Source organism: Cyphomyrmex costatus, unplaced genomic scaffold, assembly GCF_001594065.2.
Source record: "Cyphomyrmex costatus isolate MS0001 unplaced genomic scaffold, Ccosl1.0 scaffold72, whole genome shotgun sequence".
NCBI lineage: Eukaryota > Metazoa > Arthropoda > Insecta > Hymenoptera > Formicidae > Cyphomyrmex > Cyphomyrmex costatus.
In genome coordinates, this window is record NW_017280289.1 from 2,082,249 (window position 1) to 2,105,661 (window position 23,413).

Genomic DNA, 23,413 nt, shown 5'->3' on the forward strand with positions numbered 1-23,413 from the left:
AAATCAGTTATAAATAAAAAATAAAATTTAATTGAATACAAAAGCCTTTCAGTAAAATGTCAAAGAGTATCTAAAAATTGATATTGATAAATTTAAATAAAAAAATAGCATGTATGTATATATTTTACAATTTGTATTTTACACATCAAGACAGATGGCATTAATCGATTCGGCACAAACGAGTGCAGCCCCAAATACACGAATAGCTTAATTACTTCCGGAAGTTTTGTTCAAATCGACGAGTTGTTCCGTGACAGGTGTTATATAAAAGTAATAATAGGTTACGTATGTCATTGCTTTTAGTATACGATCAGTATTAACTCTCAGTGATGCATTCAACTGATGCATTCAATTGATGCATATGCATCTCGTATTTAGAGCTCTTACAAACTTTTAAAAAGTATAAAATATTTAATGTAAATAAAGTAAATGCTTTTTAATAAGTCAAATTTTTTAGCGAATGCTCTAACAAACGTAAATCAGTAACTACACGGGAACATAAACCAGTAACAAAATAATGTCTTGGATATTATATACAGTACCGTTATGTACGGTAATCTAGGTAAACAGCTAGAAAGAACTCCCATACCACTTCTTTTCGTAACGCATTTGTAACGGCAAGACAATGCTTGTCATCAGATTGTCAAGAGCAAGAAATCTCCACAGATAAAGCAGATATCAATATTTTGTTCACTTACAATTTTAATATTATATGTTGCAAATTAAACAGCATTTTAGTATAACAGAATTCAAATCAGAATTAATTGTATTTACCTGTAGATGCTGTTATAATATACAAAAATAATAGGACTTTAGTGATTATATCCTTAAATTTTACATATTATTTAATCAAATAAAAATATAGTTGAGCCACATTTCGATTTGCACAAAATGGAACGCAAGAAATCGCAGATCAATGCCTCGCAATCTAAAACGTAGATGTATAATATAAATATGTATAATTAAAAATATATATATCCATATATTCTTCTAATTTCTTTTGTAAAGTTATTGTTTGATACCAGGAAAACAATAATAATAATGAAAAAACAAAGAATAGTAATTAAAAGAATAATTTTCGCATTGTTTTTATATAAACAGTCAAGTTTGGAAAAATTAAAAAAATTGCTCATATATAATTGTATATCGATTATATAGGTATACAAATTATTATATACAATTTACTTATTGTTTCCTCATTATTATTTTTTATCAAATAGTAATTTTACAAAAAAAAAATAAAGATTATAAGAACATATACATATAAACATTTTTTATATGTAAGTGTATACATTATATGTGTATTATATGTTTATATTTAATTATAAATATGTTTCTATATATGAAAAATGTTTTACCGGGTTATTAAATCGATTGACTTATTCATATTCTGTTAGTATCATCGAAAATTAATAGCATTCTCAAAGCTTGTTTAACATGATCGACGTAAAATACATCGAGAATGTATGTAGTTCTCACTCGCACAGTGACGTTATCGATGCGTGCTTCGTGCTGTTATGTCGTTTTTTTCGCTGCCTGGTGACTATCACCAGAAGGATGGGAACAGATATATGCATTTTTATCGCAAGCGTTTAAAGCCGTTATTCACCGCGGCTGGCAATTCGTAAAAGATAACGCGAACGTTTAACGATTATCAGACGCTTTAACGAAATCAAAAACACTCGACAGACTTTAGGCAGCAAACTCGCAATAACCTGCCAATCCTGCCAAAACATGTTTATATATCGTCGCTTTATCAATAAACTCGCACTAATGGTAGACAAAAATGGTAGATACAGATCCTAATTTTAATATCAATTTGTTTTGGAACATTATAAGTCAATTAAACGATGTATCAGTATTGTGCGGAGGAAAATTATTGCAACATAAAAATTCTTTATAAGAATTCATGCTTTCTATAATTAATCCTTCATAAACAATTTCAACATCTGTACTTGTATATAATATATACGATATCTATTCATCGGTTCTATAATTATCAATAACACTACAATTATCAATAAATATACGATCGCGGAATTCTTAAGTAGTGCTAAAGCAAATACCGGCCCGATCGTAAATTCTGTCATGAAACTATTACTACGGTCAGAAGAAAACCTAAGGCTGTCGCGCGGCGTTTGTTTTCTATTCGTAACACGCGAGACAAAGCAGTTACCACACCCTGGCTGCGCTTAAAACAATTGTATCACATGTCACGTAAGGCGCAGTATTAGTACGCGTGCCTCACGATCAGACCTCGCCAACTTACAGAATGTTACATCTCTTAAATTAGCATTCGTGTATTTTTTTTAAATAAAATCGATCTTACGATGTCCATTGTTTTAAAAGAAAACGAATAAAATATATATAAAATAAAATATTATACAATATGGTACAATTTTGAAGGAAATTAAATTTGAATGCAATTTTCGAGGTTTAAGTTTAGTAATTTTCTCATTGTGTGAAAAATACCAAACAGAAAAAATCAAACTTGAACTTCAAAAATCGAATTTAAATCTTATTTCGTTTAGAATTGTACCACGTGTGAAATTGTACCTTTTACCTTATGTGTGTGTATCTAAATTATTTATTTCTTTAGAAGAAAATTAAAAATGGAAGATACAGTAAATAAAAAATAATTTAAAAAATGTAGTAAATAAACCTAACAGTAAAGAAAAAGATTCTTTCTAAATTTATAGTGAGTGTTCAATTTCGAATAAAATATGTATGTGTGTATCTGTGTCAAAAGATTGCTATTAAAAGAAAACATATTAACATTTTTTATTATCATAAATAAACCTAACACGAGTAAAGAAGAAGATACTTGTTTCTAGCATTATGATGGTACAAGCGATTATATAGTAATCTCTCGCGAAGGTAGTTATCTTCTCAAATTTGTTCAAGCAATAAATCATATTTAATACGGCACTCTCGGTCCACCTCTTAATGCGTAATACGAATAAACGTGACCTCTTCCTCTGGACTTTGAAACCGGTGGTCGATGTCCCTAACTAAGGAAATAGCGTGGCTGCACGCGTTGTAAAATTTGTCATTAAAAAGCGAGAAGTTTACAGTGAGGTTGCAAGATATTCACGAGAGTTAAAAGCAGTCTCGTGATCCGGTTGAAAAGAAGTCCCCACATGACCCTTCACTTACCGATCATGAATATTTACACGCGTCTCGACAACCTCTTAAGACGGCAAACTTGAAGATTTGGCAACGGATTGTATTCATAAATCGCGGACAAGACTCGTAAAAGTCTTCGAGAAAACAGCAAGGAGCAATCTATGTGCGAAACATCTTTTGAATGCCAAGAACAAGCTTTCGCATTTATATTTGTATAAACGGATATGTTGATCTTTTTATATACAAATTATTTTTGTGACAATTATTTTTCTTCACTCGTACACACATACATAATTTAAAAAAATTTATAATTGAAAGAATTAAATATTATTGTGCGCAAACAAAGTTCTTCTATTTTCCGGTTTTAATCAGTATTTTATAAATTGTTTTAATTAAAAGAGTATTTCATAAATTTATAATAATTGAATTATTTGTCAATCTGATTATTGTTTTACGTATAACACACTTATTTGCGCCTACTTTCGTTGAGAAAGTCGAACAACACGATCGTTCAGCGGGTTGCATGTACTTAAGGGGGCGCCTGTTTACCTTCAGAAAATACGTGCGGTACCGTAAGATCTTATATACATATATGTGTGCACGTATGCATGTACTTGTTTTTTATTCAATTATATTTTATGATCTTTGTGTGCATTTTCCTGCAGGCACCTTTTTTGCTATAATCCAATAAGACACGTTCGTGCTATTCATTAATTTGATTTAACAAAATGAGATTTCAAAGCGACATTCAAACGCATTTTACTGCAATAATTGTCTTACCTGGACGGCACTGTTGAGGAAACAATTATTCTGCCCGGGTCCATTGAGCAGGCCTTTCGTGCTGGTAAAGCTGCTGTTGTGCTCCCGATGCGGTGATTTTTGACAACCTTGCATCTGTCCTTCCGTCTGATGGCATTGTGCAGATTGAAGATAACTAGTAGAATCCACTGTGTCTTGGAACGCAGCTTGTTGATGCAATCCCATTGTAGACGTCATACTCGATAAATCAAAGTAGAATCATCTGTAATCATTTGCAATAAACATATTTATTTATAATAATATCTCGTCTCTTATAAAACTTTTAGATAGACTTCCCACAATCGTTTTAAATAATACGTTTAATTTACTAAAATATAAATATATAATAATTTTTTTCTTATCAGTAATAGAAAATGTTTTGTATCATTAGAGAAAATACTTTCGATGCTGAACAAAATATTATTGAGTTACGGTACTGCTCGCGAAAGAAAGTCTTTACCATGCCTTAAACTGTGGCAATGAACTCAAGTCATGGTATTCGCGGGAACTCATAAAAGCATGTTAACAAGGAAACTACGAAGTATAATTACAGGGGAAGATCAGGAAAATCAGTTTACGCGTATACGGAAATATAATATAAGATTTTACGACCCATATCTCCAGAGAAGCCGATTGCTCGCGTATGCTCGTTGGTTCGATTTCAATTTTTCTAATTTAAAAACTCAAATAATCTTTTCGCATTTTTACAAGAGAAAGAGACCCCAGAAGTCGGCTCACAAGTGCAGGAGAGAAGCGTCGCCTCGAGTGTCGAATTGAAAAAAGGCGAAATTATAAAGTGTCATATTTGAGGGATAAGAAAGGCACAGAAGAGAAAACTGCGCCATGCTAAATGCTACTACGAGCGAGTGGACGGCAGTTAATTTCGAGGAGCCGGAGAAAAGTGGTCGGAGTGAATACGTGCTTGAGAGCAGGCCTGGCGCCAGTCTCGCCGGCTTGGCTTACAGGCTTCAGATACAATACTCTGGTCACATTCTTCTACAGACATGGAGGTTCTACTGTACTCGGTGTTGCACTTATTACGAAGTCGACGAAGAAAACCAGACGTGGCTGGATATGTTTACGTTTCCAAATTCAAAAACAAAATCGTCAGCGTAATTTTTTTAATAACTTACAAACTAAGAACTAAGCGATTCATAACTGAATTTTTTTCGAAAGCAATCATTTAAGTTGCGTATTTTTATTATTGATCGAGATAACAATTATTTAATTAACGCAATTAATGAAAATTTGATTTTGTATACCACACATAAATCTATATATAAACGTAAAAATTTTAAATATTCATTTCAGATTATTCTAATTCATATGTATAAAAATTTTATAGAATGTAATGCTATAAATTATCATAATCGGACGAAATAATTCTGATCTCGGAATATTTATGATTCTGTAAGTATTAACTTAAGGGACATTACATGGTACATTACACCGAGTGTCGTATTGTAGAATAGAAGCTATTAAAAGCCAGGAAATAGAGCACAATGATGATTGACAGTTGCATTGATCTGTCGTTCTTCGATGACAAACACAATAAAGCACGCTTTCGCGACCTTTCTGTACCAATTCTAAACTTGCGGATTTATGACAAATGACATTTATACATATATATATATATGTGTATAATATATATATTATATATATGTATAATATATATATTTTATATATACACATATATATATATATATATCCAGTTGGCCGTGAAAATTGCGAGTACCTGGACTAGTTGGTCCCTCAATGTGTCGTCCCGCGTTTGCTGTCCTTGGCATAGCACGCAAAAGGAATTTCCATTTACACGGCATGAGTCGCGGCAACCAAGAATACCCGATTTCACGCCTTTCCAAGTTGCTATATGATACCGTACTAAAATGGTCTATTGTCATGCACGGATCTAATTTTAGATAACGCCATCCAGACAGAAGACATCAACGACGACATCGAATGTTAATTTTTCACATTAATGAAAGCTGAATACATTACGTTATCACTAGAATATATATTATGTCATATAATAACTTAATTAATTATTCTTATAAAGTTTTTATTCTGTCATGTCAATTTCTCGATAACACAAAACGCCTATATCGTTCTATAATTATTAATCAATCAAATAAATAAAAAAGTATTCAATACGATCTAACTTATATATAAATAGCCGCTTCATACATGTTATGCTAAAAACTTTAGATTCATTTCAAATGTCAAACACGAAATCAATATTATTTAGCACAATATGAAATACAAACATTTGACTGATTTAATTTTATGTCGTTACATAAAAGAAGTAATTTAAGAAATAGTTTAAATGGTTGCCACCCTCCATATTTATTTTATCATCTATTTTAGAATTGTATATTTTCATTCATTTTTAATAAAACTTTGAAAAGATTTTATTACAAAGAAAACTTATACGAGTATTACATTGAAATCTGACTATTTGTTCTCACTAAACTTGCCAAATATGAAAAAGTGTGCTTGTTTTTCTGCGCTCGGTATTCTCGATAAACTAACTTTTGTTATTTACGAGACAATTTTTTATGTTTTAATAATAAGAAATCAATATATATAAAATTCAAACATTTATTTACTTCTTTTTACTTTATTGATAATTATTATTTTTTTTCTTATTTATTATACATTCTTTTTCTCCATAAATACATTGCTGTGATTTTTCATCCTAAAATTCAAAATAACTTTAAAACCTAACGTGATGAAGCAATTTGACTTGTTTTCTGTAATCGAAAATCTATAAGAAATACTACTCTGATTAAATATCTAGGTTCTTCATACAAATTTTCTTGTACTCCTGTGTTCTTAATTAATTTTATTATTTTATTTACCATTTCTGCCGTGTCTTGTATTAAAATATAACAAATTTTATATAATTTTTTACTATTTGTGCAAACAAATTATTAATCTCATTAAAAAGCTATAAGAAAATAATTAATAAATATTATATAATATATAATCATAATTAATAGTTTTCTTAATTAATTTGTTAAATCATTATTATAGTGTGTGTAGAATAATAAATATTTGAAATAAACTTTTAAAATATAAAACTTCCCTAAATTTCATGATAAATAAAAGCAAAATATATTCCGGTACCGGGAATCGAACCCGAGCCTCCTGGGTGAGAGCCAGGTATCCTAGCCACTAGACCATACCGGATTACAAACGCAGTGCAACTCCACAAATGTAACATTGTCCAAGAGAGATAATGCTTCTGTATCATTGTCAAACTGTGAGAGAGGAAGTACCAGTGTGATCCGGTATGGTCTAGTGGCTAGGATACCTGGCTTTCACCCAGGAGGCTCGGGTTCGATTCCCGGTATCGGAATATTATGTTTTTTGTTCAAATTTATTATAACGTTTAAGTCAAAACTTACATTCCGTCATTGTATTGAATATAATACATTTTTTAATGTTATACGAATTAATAGGATAATTTTCTCTGTACGCTGATAAAACAATATAAATATTTAATAATTCACAAAAATTATTAAGAGAAAAAATAAAGAATTTATAATGAATATATAGACGACAAATATTTGCTACCAGATAATTAAAAATGTGTAATAATAAATTGTAAGTGTATCTTACTATAATCATGATATAATATAATAATAATAAAATAAAAATCGTTTTATCTAAATTTTCTATTTGTGTGAACTTCATACTATTATAATATTATTAATCGCAAAAGTTTAAACTCGTCTTACTATGAGTGTTATTTGATGCTTTGCAGGTTCCAAAATACGGAGAAATTTCCTGAACGACGTGGTTCTCCCTCACGTACGTGTTATGAATGCTAATGAAACCGCACCTTTCGTATAATAAATGCACGAAAACGTACGTATTTATAGACGTACCACGACGCTGCGAAGATTTCTTATTTTTTCACGTCCAAAACACGCAGCTTCTTAATATTTTTACAAACATTTAGTGACGACAATAACTGTAATTTCCTTTAAAGAAATGAAGGAATAAACAGAGGGAGAAAGAATAATTCGTATCTACGAATAAACCACGAGGAGAAAAGACGTACGTAAGATATCATGTGATGACGTGAGGAGGATGGAAAGCTAAGGAAGAATGTCGTGAATTACGGCATAAAGTTTAGACCCTGTGCTATCGCGCGGTTATTTCCGTTGGCGTTTCGTTCGCGATACCGCGGTCCACGAGATGTTGGGAAGAAGAAATCGTCGTAAAAGCGCCGTGATGTCCCATCCCTTCGTAAGAAAAATATGCAAATTGAACGGCGCTGCCAATCCAAGTCCAGAGACTTTGACGCGTAGAACCGTTTGGCGGATGTCAGACAGTTGTAAAAGTCCAGCAAGTGTAATAAAAGTTGCATGGCGAATGAGCTAAAAGACAAGGCCTGGAGTTCTCTGGATCGACCGATTCCGTATAAAAAATTCTTACGCAACGATTTTTCACACCCCGAACGATTCTCTTCATTATTACGCGACAAAATTTTTATACTTGCGTTTGCGTGTGTATATATATATGTCTAATTTCGCTGAGAGATAGATTGCGTTGCAATGTGAGCGTAATGCCATGAAACTTGTCTCCGCTATAACAACCGCAGTCGGCACAAATAACAATAGATGAACATTGCGGAAGAAGAAAGTTGGCAGAATCCGCCGTGAAAGAAAGCCTCGGCGATGTTGGTCATGGTGAGGAAAAAAAAAATCGGACGTTCTTCATTCGTGCAGAAGTAATTCGCTTTTCGATTGTGCGGTTCGCGGTTTACGCGGCAGATGCAGATGCGAAATAATGAGAAGATAGCTTTTGCAGAAACTGGATATTAATCTAAAGGCTATATTGAACGAAAGATTCATTGAATTATTATAATTTTACTACAATTTTGAAGGATTATAGAATCCTCCTTCTACCTCTTCTTTTAACCATTAAAATAATTAAAGCATTATGTAAGATAATTATATACATTAAAGAAAGTTTGCCTAATAAGATTTCAAGTCTACGCAACATAAATGTCGGTTTATTTACCGAAAATCGTCACCATGGGCAGAAATATTTACGTATAACTTTGCTACTTTTCTTTTTCAACTGAGCAGTCACGTTTCTATCGCGAATGAATTTCACATGTATATTTTCGTTGGTAAACGTCTACGAATTAATTATGAATCACATTGTACTTCGCGACCGTGCGAAGCGAGTTAACATGAGTTAGTTCCAGGTTTATCTGCTTTCCTGCGGCGATTATTATGGCTCTATATTTACGTATGTGCGAATATAACGAAGTAACATGAGGAGATACACAACGGAGTATGCCTATGACTGAAACGATGAGAATGATAATGGAGTAAGTGAATAATTGAAGAAACGTAAATGACCGCAAGACAATTTCACTTCATAACATGCAGGCTGTAGAAACAGTCAAAGATAATTGGCAGGAAAAATTACTAGTGCGTTAATCGAAAGATGTGAAATGATTCTTACAATGTAACAGAAAAATATAAAAGCTTCATATAGAATGTAGGACGAAAGGAGCGAATATAAAACAAAGAATCGTTTGAAAGATCCTTCTTCTGTAAAAAACTGCAATAAAAATCCTGACAGAATATAGAAATATTGTGGAAACTAGAAAAGTTGCTTGAAGCTTAGATAATAAAAAAGTTTTCATTATTCGGAAACGTGACTGACACAGTAATCTTTGATTTCTTCGGTCATTTTTCACCGCAAAAATCCGCGGATTTTCAGGTTCAATAACCGTATTATCGAAATATTGTATACCAACGGAGTGATCGATAAGACGCAAACTATAATACGGCCGTCAAATCTCGAATTTAAAAGTTCAAAATGAACTTTTAATCAGTTCAAATAATTTATTTAATTCATTCACTTGATTTATAAAAATTATAATTTATATGGAAATCATCAAAATTTACAGATATATTAAAATTTCAATGTTCACGGTTTTTATTCATTTTTCCGACCTATTAAACGATAACCTTCCAGTATGTACGTCATAGTACAAATTAGTCTCTCACAAACAAAAACACTTAGATCATTCATCTCTCTTTCTTTCATTATGCTACCGAAAGATCCTATAAAGTTCAAAAGCGCCGATTTACACTGTAATTTGCTTGGCAATCCACAGGTGCGCTTTTGTTGATGATTTCTTTTTTCAAAAATAGTATGTTACTGGCGTAATCTTCAGCCGAATTTCTCGGAAGGCTACTTTTGTGCATGACGTGCGATCGTTGATCGTAACATGCGATCATCGTTAACACATTGAATCACACATGATCGCGTGATACAAATATATTTAAAAACTGTTATAAATTCTATATTCTTATCCGATTATTCTTTCCTTTACCACTTTGTGTTTTGATTCAAAAAGCAGAGTAAACAAAATGCACTTTTATCAAAAAAGCAATGCTGTTTTGTAATATTTTAAATTACATGATATGTTTATTCTACTTTGTAGAAATATAGGATATAAGTCACGCGACTTAAAAATATTGTAATTCTATATTTAGATGAAAATGTTCACATTGTACACTTAAAAAATTTATTTAAAAAAAAGGCATTCAAAGCCTGCGTTACACAAGCCTGTTGAGTGCATTTGAAAAAGCGTTTCGCTGTTTGTCTTAAGCAATAAATTATGAAAATGTATATAGAATCTTAAAGAGTTTTAAGGATTACCATTTTATATATTATGCTATTAAAACGCCATCCTCGGGCATCACCTCGCTCATTTTTTCAAACATACACCTGCATATAAAGTATCGAATGTTACCGAGCTTCAGGCATCGCGCTTGCGGTCATCAGGAAAAACTTGTCCGACTGGTCAAGCATAAAATACATCGAGTCTATTGACACGAGAACCAACAAGAGCAAAGCACTTGGAAGAGCACGAGACTGCGGTGAAACGTACAAACTCTTAATAAATTGCCTTTTTCTGATATCACCACAGCACAAAATTTACATAACACGAACTACATGTCTTCTTACAGTTTCCTGTTCTAATGAAAAAAAAAAAAGAAAAAAAAACAGGTTCAAGTTTGTATATTTATAAGTAACGCGTGCAGTATCTGCTAACAATAAGTAGGGCTTATATTATATATTGACTCTCCAACTAATATTCATTCATAAGATCATAATGCAATGCGATGATTTAATTCGCGTGTTATATTGTACAGCGAATAATATAGATGTGGAAAGAATGCATAAAATAGTAAGTTACGATAAAACTAATTATAACTAATTACATGATAAACACGGAAAGGAAACATTGTCACGGCATAGTTCCGACTGATAGCCGGCCGCTCAACCGCCACTGAGAAACGGGTCAAACAGGTGTGACAGAAGGTCTGGTAGATGTGTGCTACATTTAAATAAATATGTAACCATCACATTCGCCGCAGATAAACATTCATGCGAGTTGACAGTTCGATGGCAAAGCTATGACACGTATTTTTTCATACGTAAATTATTTTACGATATATTTGCAGTATGATTGTTATTTACAATATTATTATATATATATGTACACTTTGATAAACTCAAATAAAATGAAGATAATTAAAAATTGTTTTAAATTTTCAATAGTTTAATGTAAACTGTTAACATACTTAAAAATAGAAAATAATTGTCAAGAAAGAAAAGTAGGAATTTTAAATAAACGATTATAAGCAACAAGAAATAAAATAAAAAAAAAACAATCAAATAATTAATTTTATATCTAACATGTGACATTGTATTAGTTAAGGTAGCTATGGTAAAATATCGTATACTTTTTATTAAACTACTCGTTCACTCGGTTGTATTATACGATGACTACTTTACACTTTCGAGGCCACCAATGGAATGTTGTTACTCAGCGATGATAATACAGTTCGCTGATTATCGTGCAGCTCGAAGCCTCCTCAGGGTCACTTAAGTTACATCGTAATGATGCCCAGGCGTCGAACCGGTTACGGTCCCGCGGACCCTAAGGCCCTGCCACTGCACTTATTTGGCTCCGAGACCGCCCTCCATCACTAAACCGATCGCGAGGCAGACGAAAATAAGAAGAAAAGGGCACGAAGGAACCCACAAAAATTCACCACGCGCTCGCTCGCACCTGGTTCGAAGATGAAAACACGTAGTCAAACTGGCTCAAGCCCTTAACCACAAGGAGAGACTTCAACAGCTCTTATAGATATGCTGCTTCGGAATAATCTGTATATGTCTACACAAAATATCTATAAATGAATCGTCATCGCATAAATATGTGCAAGCAATTATTGTTACCACACAGCTCTATAAATACTACATTGTATTGCATGTGAACTATATAGTTAACATTAATTACCGTTCGATATAATTCACATACTCGGGAGTTTAGATCGATGTTAACCTCACGAGTATACAATACAACAAATATTCGCGTTGATCCGCCCCCGTAATTTTTAATTCGTTCTATTACCTCGACGACAATGGAACGACGATACGTCGTTCTCAACTCCTTCCTTTCGATAACGCTGCGATTGTAAGTACCTCCGGAGTGCACAATACACCAGATAGTCGCGCTCTACTTTCAAGAAGATACAACACCCCTTTGCGCCAAAGGGGTTGGACTTATAAATCTAACGATAAATCTATCACCAGCAAAAGCTGACCGATATCGCGCTTGTGGCCGGTTGCCAAAACCATCCCGCAAATCTTGTATTATACAGTCGCATGCAGGACATTCTCTTTCCTCCTATTTTCGCATAGCTGTGTGTATCCGACCACCATTGTTCAGCTCCTCTCTTATTCTCTTTCTCGAATGAGCAAGCCGTAAGAAATACGATTTATTCTAGTAACATATTATTTTTTCCGTTTGTTACTTGGTCGTTATTTGCGGTCAGAAAGCGAAGCCCTTCGAGCGAATCCTCAAGGACGGATGCTTCCTACTCATAAATAAGAATGTCTATAAACTCTCCGCAAGATATTCGACGCGCGCTTTCATATTTACATTCATATCTTATTATGCAAATGACTGAATTCAACAGTAGTCCATTATTAACACGGAGAAATTAAAAAATAGGATATGATAGACTGAATTTCATTCATTGAGAGAGTGTATTTCATTACATTTTATTTGTATAATCAACTAGGCTCGATGCTATAGGATCTCTTGTTAACTTCTTTTGAAATAACAAATTTATTCCAGAATTGTAAATGATTGTATAAGCAACGTTGAAGTTCCGATGCCGCAGACTCGCACGTCAACCACTCTACTAAATGGAACGTTTGCATGTCGACAAATTGTATAACATTGTTACTCGACGATGTCCACCTATGATATTGCAAAGTCTCACACTCCCATAGGGGAAGGTAAATAGGTGGTGATCCTGCAAACTATCGTTCAGTCGCAGTCAGTAATATGCGTGTAGATCGTCGAAGCAACATGTACCGTGCCATAATTTGTCGTTAATTTCTTTCACATTTCTTCCTGCAGTAAAACTTGGTTCAGTCGATGCTTATTACATCACACTAAAGTTCAAGGAAAGTGTACAAGTATTTGAAAAACACAAGAATGTGTGTATAAAATTTTTTTAAGTGCGTTAAAAAGAGATTTGGATTCGCAGATTGTATAGAAAACCGATCAATCTTTTATGCATCGCACTCTTCTACTAACGTTGAACGATGTCTAACATGTACGATATGAGAACAGTACACATGCAGAAACCGCGTATTCAAGTGGATTTCGTTGCAACAACTAATCCTACCAAAATGAACATCATTGTATCAATCATTCCCGCAATCGTGCGTAACGTTATGGACTTCACGCTACTGATGGCAGGCATTAGCCTAAATGCCTGTCTCAGTCTCTTTATCGTATTGAATTCAACCATGCACACGTCCACTAACTGTTACATAGTGGGTCTGGTATTATCGAATTTTGTAATCCTGCTTGAACCACTTGAGCGAGTACTCAGCTGGATTTTCGGTATACATTTAGAAATGAATCTCGACTACGTATTTTTGATGAGCTTCAGCACGTCCGTCCTGACGATAATTTTATTAAATATTGAGACGTACGTTGTTGTTTGTCAAAAACGTTCGCACCTTCTCAAGCCGCTTTTAAAGATTTCGACAGCTGTGAAAGGAATCTTATTTATATGGGCAATGTGTTTAATGGCGACAGCCATAGAATTACACTTGTACGATCATTTCGTGAAAGAAATTACATACGACATTTACGTTTCGTCCACTATTATGTTCGTAATATTCCCGTGTTTCATTTTCGTTTTACTTGATTACTTTATCTTATATGATCTGATAATGTTGAAATCAAAAACTGGAATGTGGTCGAGCAAAGATATGGAGCGCTTTATTTTTCTGGGTACGTAAAAATTTGATTTTAATGCAAATATAGCAATTATCTTCGTAGATCTTTTCCATTTGTTTTTTTTTATACTAAGACAACTTTTGTGTTGCACAGTTGGTGTTAATATTGGTTTCTTCCTAACTATGGTACCATATCGAATTGCGAGAGCTCTCACTCTCGCAACACAATCTTACAATATCAATATGGCAATAGAGATAACTTATATGATGATTAAAATGTATCCGACAATCCTACCAATAATATGTTTCGTAACATTGAAAGAGTTTCAAGTCCCTCGAGGTTAGTAACACACATATATATTAATTAATACAAAAATAATTAACAATTTTCTATTTCAGACAGAACTATATTATCAACGGCTTAAAATCTCATCATGACATAAAAAATATTCTGATATATGAGAGAGATCAAAGTATATTCATGCAATTCTATTAAAGTAATCTATCCAAATTTTTGGTAATCTCTAATCTGCATTTTCTTGTAAAGATTTATCCATTGTATGCATCTTTGAGTAATTTATTATTCTTAAGAAGAAAACTCGTACATGCGATAACCAAGCACATCCGCTCTCATGGGAGAAAAAAAAACCGATGTGCAATCTGCACACAAATTTTTGAATTCACTGAGCTTTCTGTATGCAAATTAGTGTTTCCATTTAATTTTTTCTTTCAAAAGTCAAACTAGCATTGTACTTAGAAACCATATATATAAAGTAAAGAAATATATATATGTATAGTATTTTATTTTATAAACATTATGTGTATTTAGATATTATTTATAAAATATAAATTTTACAGTATTATTTTCATATAATTTTAAAATATTATGTAAAATTGTTAAATATATGTCTTATAACAATAATAATAAGTTAATGTTTTAAAAACTTCCGTTAAAGTATAATTTACTGCTTTTATATTGTATATTCATCAAGCACCTCGTTGAATTAAGATTACACATCGGGTAAAAGGTATTTCCTACAATCTATTCAGCTGTAACGCAGTACTTCCTTTCTAACGAGAAGGCGCGTTTATCAAATCGAGGATAAACGGAATTTACAATTTATACCAAGCGGCTTGTCTGTCTCTTCGCGTTTAAGAATTCCTCTCGCGACTTGTTTCGTATTCCTTCCTTCGCGATTTCACGACAAGATCTAAACAAGAAGGTATGCTAATAAGAAAGTGTGCATTTTTAAATATACAAATGCTTGTAAAGATCAAACATGTGTATATTTAAAAATGTAACATAAAATTACTGATAAAGATTTGTTCACATTTAAGCGTTTATAGCATTTTAAAGATTAATTATCGATTATAATTAATGTTTTAAAGAAAGTGTTTTATCTAATGTATCGTAAACGGTATTATTCTGAAAAGTAATAGAAACTTAGAAATTAGTAAAACTTTTAGTTTGATCCTTCTTTCTTACTTTTAGTTATTCTACTTTCCAGAAAATGCAAGATTAAAAAAACAGACTTTATAAACATAATTTTGTGTAAGCTTCTTATAAAAAATTGAAAAGAAAATATTTGAAAGCAATTTACGTTTCTTTCCTTATACATATACATAAATAATCTTTATAAAGTACAAAGATATTTATGTATTATTGTCAATAAGATATATCCTATTTGTTGTTGCTGCAGAGAGAAGGAAGATCACAAAGAACCAGGAAACCGGTGAAGCAGAACAAACGCTCATACAAACTTCCGATTCGAGGAACGCGAACTGAGTTTGCTTTTTTAAATGTGTACATACATTCCTGAAACAATTGAGCTTCAGATTTTCAATGTTTAGATCACAATTAGAAAGAAAAATATATTGTACAATTAGTCACACAAAATATAATTAATATTAAATCTCTATCATATTTAGTACTTAAAACTGCTTGAAAAAAGTATAATTTAACAAAAACATACACTTATATATTATAAAAATTTATATTGTAATAAATTATTATATTACGTTAAATAAAATAACACTTCTTATAAAAGTTATAACAAGAGATTCATGTTACTTTCTGCATGTGAATTTTAAATTAAAAACTATCATGTAAGTATTGATATTTTTCCCATTTTCAGAATCAAAAACTATATTTGCTTTTACTAAAATTATATTTTAAATCTTTTTTTCTTTGTAGCATTACTGTATTTTAATGTATACATTTACCATAAAAAACTGTTAAATTTATTTTGTGCATCTAACTTTCGTTATTTATCGTGCGTTGATAAAAACTTTAATGTCATTGCTGATATTTATAAAAATAGATTGCAGCACAAGAAAACTAAAGTAATATAGAGTATTGAAATGTAAAAAAAATCATTTACCCCGTTATTGCTTTTGTAATTTAGTTTAGAATGACTAGATTTTCAAAATGAAAAAACGGTACGCGAGCAAAGCGAGCTAAAGAATTGTAAACATGCTTATCGATTAATTGATATTTGGTATAGGAGTCAATGAAGGTCGAATAATTTTCTAAGGAGATTTTTTACAGCGCCATAGCAAATAGTCTCATTTATTGCGATATAACGTATAATATTGATTTGATTATTATATTTATACGTGCTAAATTGTATATGCGTTAAAAAATTATCGGGACAACGGAATACGATTAAAAAAAACGGGACAATCCCGTTAAAAATGGGACGTCTGATCATTTTATAATTTAGTTGAATAATACTATAGATAGTATATGGTATCGATCCCTTATGAAACAAAGAAAGTTTCTAACTTTCTCTATTTATTTGTATCTCGTTAGATTTGTGTTAATCTTTGTTTAAACCTCGTCTATCTAATTTACTTCTCCAAACATACAAGAAATCGGAAACATCGTTTTGTGTGTGCAATAAAAATGTTAATCTAGAGAGTTTATATTATGAGCATGTACTCGCGCGCGTCCTTACAGTCCAAATTTCGCAACAATGTTACGAACAGTTTGCTTGCGGCGATGCATCAGCCTAAATGACTCTGTAGTTGGCGTTCTATAAATACATACCGCGAACGATTTAAAAATGCAGTGACAGTAATAGCAAACGCTTGTAACCGCGTTGAAATATTTTTAGCTCCGTCTCGTTGTCTCAAAAGCACGAAAAGATATAAGAATTATAAAATGCTGCGGGCTGTGAAAAGCAATTGTTGCGCGTAGCGAAAATCGAACTAGGATTTAGGTACCGAGACCGGTGTTGCAGGTGTAGTATACATATGCATAAACGCATCGCTGAACCAGGGGACATGGGAAAGACGCCACTCTGTTTGCGGTAGCCAGCGGAACGGATGAATGCGAATCGAACGTAACATTCAACGCAACGTGTGAATGAAGCGACCGAGTAACGCGGATAGAAACTCCATTCAGACTCACTACTGGAAAAAGTAGCGCGGACTGTATCGACCGCAATCAACATCAAGTTTGATGTGGGGACCAACTTACACCCGAACAAACACCAAATTACATGTAACGTGCATGTTAGTTGTAATATCCGACGCAACAATATAAACTGTAATGTAACACACGTGTTTACTGGGGGATCCTTGGGTAGTCGAAATATATGTATGTAGTCGTAATTATTAATCTTCCGACAAAGACGAATGTACACACTTTTTCAGATTGTTTTTGAAGTGATTGGAGAAATAGAAAATCGGCCATAATACAATAAAAATGCGATGGAAAAATGTGTCAAAGATGACTTTAGTAGTCGGTATAAAATTAAATCAGTCTTTTCTCTTCAGAGGGAACAGTGATTGTTACTATTACTACAATGATTGTGGAATATAAAGAATCCAACAACACCGGATGCTTTTCTAAACGTACCATACGCAATTTATGAAACTTCCTCTCTCGACATAAATTAACGTGACCTTTATTTTCACGCTAGCTTATCCAAACACCGATAGGCCCTGCGTTTTGTGCATCATGGGGAAATGTTTTATCAAGTGCGGGCGCCTGAAAAGCCTCAAGAAATTTTTAGCGGGTGCAGCTGTCCTGAGTAATGAGTTTGGAAATACGGTGCAAGCCTTGCGCAAAATTTTTAACCTGTATGCTTCCAGATTGTGCTGTACATTTTATTTTAGGAAAGTCAAATAGCTGCTGCTAAAATAATTAACTCGTGAAAATTTATATTATAAAAAGTTGATTACAGTGAAATTTATATGTGTGTACTTAATGAATAAAGCAATACGCACACATGTATATATTCACGATTATTTGATAGAATAAAGAAATAATAAACTAACTAAATATTTGAAAAACGATAAACATGAATATTCAATATTAAAGAAGTTTTTAAGCAATATTTAGGTGCAAATATAAAAAAAGTAAGACAAAGAATTATACATTATCATATTTAAGCTTAATACTTTCGTCCAAGTTAAGTTTAGTAATCGTTACAGGTTCCCCGGAATCATTTCTGTTGAGTAAAGTCTCACAAAGTTTTAATGAAATCATAACCGAGAGATCCTGCGCGAAGTTATGCTTTCTTCGACATATTCCTCCTTTTGCTGCTTACATACAGCCGCAGACAAAATCAAGAACTTTACCCAAAGATCGTCAATATCTTTATGAAAATAATTAGATTAAAGTTTTCATGAAAGATAGCAAGTAATATTTATTTTATTATTATAATTTTGTCATAATAAAGATGTATAATATATTAATATATGCAATTAAAAATAAAAATCATTAACAAATGTATTAAAAGTGTAACATAAAAATTCGCATAATCGCGATCATAAATTAGTTTAGTCATCAAAACATGACTTGAAATATGGACGAGTGAAACTGACTGATGACCTCATTTTGTACTGTTATTAATTTCGTCGCATTTTAATTTTATCACACACATATTTTCATAATTATATTTGTATTACATACATGTATGTACTCACGCGGTTTTCTGTCATTCATATCGATCGAGCAGTCGCGTGAATAAATTATTTATAAATTCCTCTTCGAACGAATACACCATTCGAATCTCATCGTTTCACGTGCAAAATTACATTACGAAGATTATTAAAGGTCGGTACCTCCGAACATGATTATTTTTTGTTCCATTCTCTCATCGCTATACGATTTCGCGGTACAGCAATAAAGTTAAAGCGTGATTGAATGTTATATAAAGTAGCTTTGCACTATGTTGATATTTACTCCACGTTCACATAATTTGAGAGATGGTATGATTTATGGAATTAGGAGAAATTTACATTCGCTACACGAATTATTGCGTTATTTTGGTTAATTGAAAACATTTTGTATATCTTTTTCGACTATATATTTTCAATTTATTATTATCATCATTAATATCATTAATATTTAAATAAATTTTAATTATTTCTTGTTATTTTTTTGTTTTATTTTCACTAAATTATAAATATATATATATATATCTCTGTTGCGCATAAAGCACCATTGAATTAAACCACACAATACTTACATTATATTAAACGCTCTGCGCAGTATATGGGCGCTTCCTGACGAAACAACAGAATTGAGAAGCGATTCAGTGCGCATTCAGTGAGAATTTATATGAAGAAATGAATGGATCTTTCGTCGCTGTAACGAAGTTAATGTATGTTTTCGCCGTGTGTTGGAAAGCAAAAGGAATCTTTCTCCGTAATAAGATGAATAAGGCAGGGGAGCTATTGTTAACGAAGAATCTTTTGAAGTTTCTGGTTATGCGTTATGCCACCATGCAAACGTGAAGTAAAGTAAATGTGTAACAAAAGAATTTCAACAAGTCCATTGCAAAAAAAGAAAATAAAAACGTGGATAATAAAATCACAAAAAAAGAAAGACACGTCGTGTATGTTTCGCTCAATTTAAGTAATTTCACTTTATCTTATTTAAGTATAACTGCTTTTATGAAAAAAATTATGTCGAAAGAAACACGTTAATGAGTATCTAAATTTTTAACATCGCATCTTGCAAGCCAGCAGTTTTCTAGGCATTACTACTCTCATCTAAGAACCATGCTCGACGATTAATGCACCATCATGTGATACCCTATATATATATATCTACTGCCTAAGGCAATATGTAGGTGGGCGTTTTGTGACGAGGACCAGATAACGTCAGCATCACTGTGCAAACGCGGGATAGGCACAGAATGAAACGCTCTGTACAAATTCTTTGCTTAAAAAAAAATACCTAGCATGAGTCAGGCTCCACTGTGGTGAACGAAAAGGATGCTGCGCGAATATTTCGACACACATCTATTTATACATGCATGCTATAGTCATATAACGCAGCTGCCTCCAAATTTCACTTTTCATCATTATTAAATTAATTAATTAAAATCTCAGAGAGATATTTTATTAAAACTGAATAATAATTCTTATATAAAATTTAACTTATTCATTCTTAAAAACTGTAGCGTTTAATAATGATAGTAATGTAGAAAAATCAAAAGTTAAGTATCAAGAACTATTTATCTATAGTACCTACTCGGAAAAAGCTTAAGTAAGAAATTAAAATTATTCTAGTTATCTAATCTTGCTACTCACTTCCTCATAATTATCAATAACTGAGCATAATTATTTGCCCCATGTAAAATGATGCAGGCATCGCCGAGCTTATCGGCATCTAACGGTAAACATCGAACTATGATAAGAGCAACAAAGGCATACCATCATACACGTTCGCTTGATTTAATTAGATTTTAATGAAGGAACGTCTGGCACAATGCAACGGAACGACTCCCTTTATCCTCTGAAACGCTCCAACGTTATGACGTCTTCTGCTCAATAAAATTTCTGCTCAATACAATCCCGTCTTCAAGAATAAGGAGAAACCCGAATAAAGGACAAAGAATGGTAGGTTGCACAAAAATCAAATAACTACTCATACTAACAATAAGATCATTCTCTCAGCAAATAAGATTATTAATATTTAGCAAGAGAAATAAAATAACAGCTTTTTGGCGTCAATTTATTGTCATCTCCAATGAAATATTGCAATGCACATAAATGCACAATATATCATGATAAATTAAAATAATAAAATCTCTATCAAACTCCACTATTACAAAATCTAGAATACATTTTTTTAAGTAATTAATTATCCTAAACTTTTTTTTTTTTTTTTCAAAAAAAATGAAGGGCCAAAGAAAGTAGTACAATAAAGATAGCATTATAACAATACTTTTGTAATAAACTATTATAATAAATAGAATAAAGAAATGTGTGTGACAATACGTCGCTTTTAAAATTATACCTACTTATAATAAAACAAGATAATCAATAGACTCAGATGAATAAATCCAAAAAAAAATTAATAAAATGCCAATAGGAGCCAACACAAAAGTTATCAGCGTGTGTTTTTTATATAAAATTTATTCGCGCGAAATGAATAATAAATTAGATGAATCTCTTTATACATATGGTTATGTATAAATTATGTAAATTTGTCTGGATAGGTTCTCATCTGTTTAGATTAGGTTAAGTTTTCGTGATGAAATTGGACAATACAAATTCTTTTATATTTTTAAATACGATAAAATTGGTTAAAAAATATAAAAGAAGGTCTTTTAAGGGTACTCAATAAATCTTAAAATATATATTATCCCTTAATTACATAATAAAAAAAATTGAAACCAAAAATTTTACATTTTAATATATTTTTTACTGTTTGAATTTGTGTGACTCATGGTGCCACGGTCTCTCCTATATTATATAGTTAAAATTTTTCGCGAAAGAATGTATGTTCACATCACTCCTGTTTAACTCATGCAAATAAAATAAAATTGAGCAGAATCACATAAATAACAGGTAATTTGCCTGATTTAAGAAACTGTCATTATGTCTATATGCGAAGCAAATTTTGGTTCGCTTTTGTACGCATTTAGAATGCGCGAACGGCGTACAAAAGTATATAGTCAAACACGCTAAACGGTTTATTGTTCTTGAGAAGGAACAATGACGTGTGTGGGCAAATCATCGACAAAATTTTCTGGATGACAATGGATCGACAAATTGAAGAGAGGCTTATACCGCAAAAAAAAATTCAATTTACGGAGATCCATCTCAGACTGCAAATATGAAATATTATTATTCTCAAAATCATATCTACCTATTCGTGTGTTTTTAATTGCACGTTTCCAAATATGTTATCTTATACCAGAGTTACATTAAGTTGCGCACACTTATAATGAAAGTGTCATAAGATGAAATAATTATTTGTATTATCGTTATATTTTAACGCTAAATAATAGACAGTCGACTGCCTGCTTACTTACAGGTAATCAAGCAAACAATATTTGTTTAAATTATATATCTTTGCAATCAAATAAAATAATTATGGCATTAATTATATAGCTCGTGGATTAATGAAGTTCATATAAAGAATCGATGTTAGTATTAGTATCTGATAATCTTAATACCGGAAGTTTAGAGCTTAAACGTCATCTCTTGCAAAGTATAATTTTACATTAAAGGTGAATAGTAGAATATTCAAAATATCATTTACATTTATTAACTGAATTAAACTTGAGCCATTATAAAATAGGAAAATAACTTTTCGTAGATATTATTTTCAATACACATAAATAAGTGAATTGTAAGTCCCTCCTGGATTCGTTAGCGTGGTTTTCAATTCAAAGCATGAATCTCAAATTTAGATTAGCTCCACTGTTTCTTTCAGTATTCTCACAAATCAAATCGTATAGTGCTTATTACAAACGCGATAAACGAACACTAATCTTGACGAAAGTGCAAGGTTAAGTTCGGACCTCCTGTGGATGACACGGTTATGTCGTTTACGTGATACGCTTTCTGCCCAGTAAGGATGCCCATGTTGCACTACGTAATCAAGGTCGTCTATCGCGATGGGATCGCGCGATTTAAATTCCTATCATTTACGTGCGCACAGGTGGTCCCCGGTATTTACGCGGTCATGTCCTTATTAGCACATCTTGTTATGCAAGCAGAACGACACATCCAACATTGCAGTTATCACATATATAGAGAGAAAGAGAAAAAGAGTGAGTTCAATAACTTTCCTTATCGGTTATCTACATATTGGATCAGATAAAAAGTAAAAAAAATAAAAATAAAAAAAAGTAAAAGGATAAAACTACGTTCAACCAATACATCTTCAAAGAACGGAATCGAGAATTTCCCTCGCGTGCGATATTACTTT

At 32.1% G+C, this 23,413-nt stretch overlaps 2 protein-coding genes and 2 non-coding genes across 4 annotated transcripts in view; 2 read left to right on the plus strand and 2 right to left on the minus strand.

The window, feature by feature from the left end:
- ec (ubiquitin specific peptidase echinus) overlaps window positions 1–4,122 on the minus strand; it is a 45,682-nt gene extending 41,560 nt beyond the window's left edge. The window contains exon 1 of the mRNA XM_018548336.1: window positions 3,907–4,122. Within this exon, the coding sequence (XP_018403838.1) occupies window positions 3,907–4,122 (216 nt within the window). The remainder of the gene's footprint in view (window positions 1–3,906) is intronic.
- Window positions 4,123–7,041: 2,919 nt separating this feature from the next.
- TRNAE-CUC (transfer RNA glutamic acid (anticodon CUC)) lies at window positions 7,042–7,113 on the minus strand. Its single transcript has one exon. It is a non-coding gene; the product is annotated as a tRNA-Glu (tRNA).
- Window positions 7,114–7,210: 97 nt separating this feature from the next.
- Window positions 7,211–7,282, plus strand: TRNAE-UUC (transfer RNA glutamic acid (anticodon UUC)). Its single transcript has one exon. It is a non-coding gene; the product is annotated as a tRNA-Glu (tRNA).
- Window positions 7,283–13,587: 6,305 nt separating this feature from the next.
- LOC108780569 (uncharacterized) lies at window positions 13,588–16,018 on the plus strand. The gene is made up of 3 exons (XM_018548325.1): window positions 13,588–14,287; window positions 14,387–14,572; window positions 15,933–16,018. Exons 1-3 carry the CDS (start codon window positions 13,588–13,590, stop codon window positions 16,016–16,018), a joined length of 972 nt encoding a protein of 323 aa, XP_018403827.1.
- The last annotated feature ends 7,395 nt before the right edge of the window (window positions 16,019–23,413 follow it).

Coding starts and splice junctions, on each gene's coding strand:
- LOC108780569 (XM_018548325.1), top strand. CDS start 13,588: ATGTCTAACATGTACGATATGAGAACAGTACACATGCAGAAACCGCGT. Junction 14,288..14,386: donor GGAGCGCTTTATTTTTCTGG/GTACGTAAAAAT, acceptor TGTGTTGCACAG/TTGGTGTTAATATTGGTTTC. Junction 14,573..15,932: donor AGAGTTTCAAGTCCCTCGAG/GTTAGTAACACA, acceptor TTGTTGCTGCAG/AGAGAAGGAAGATCACAAAG.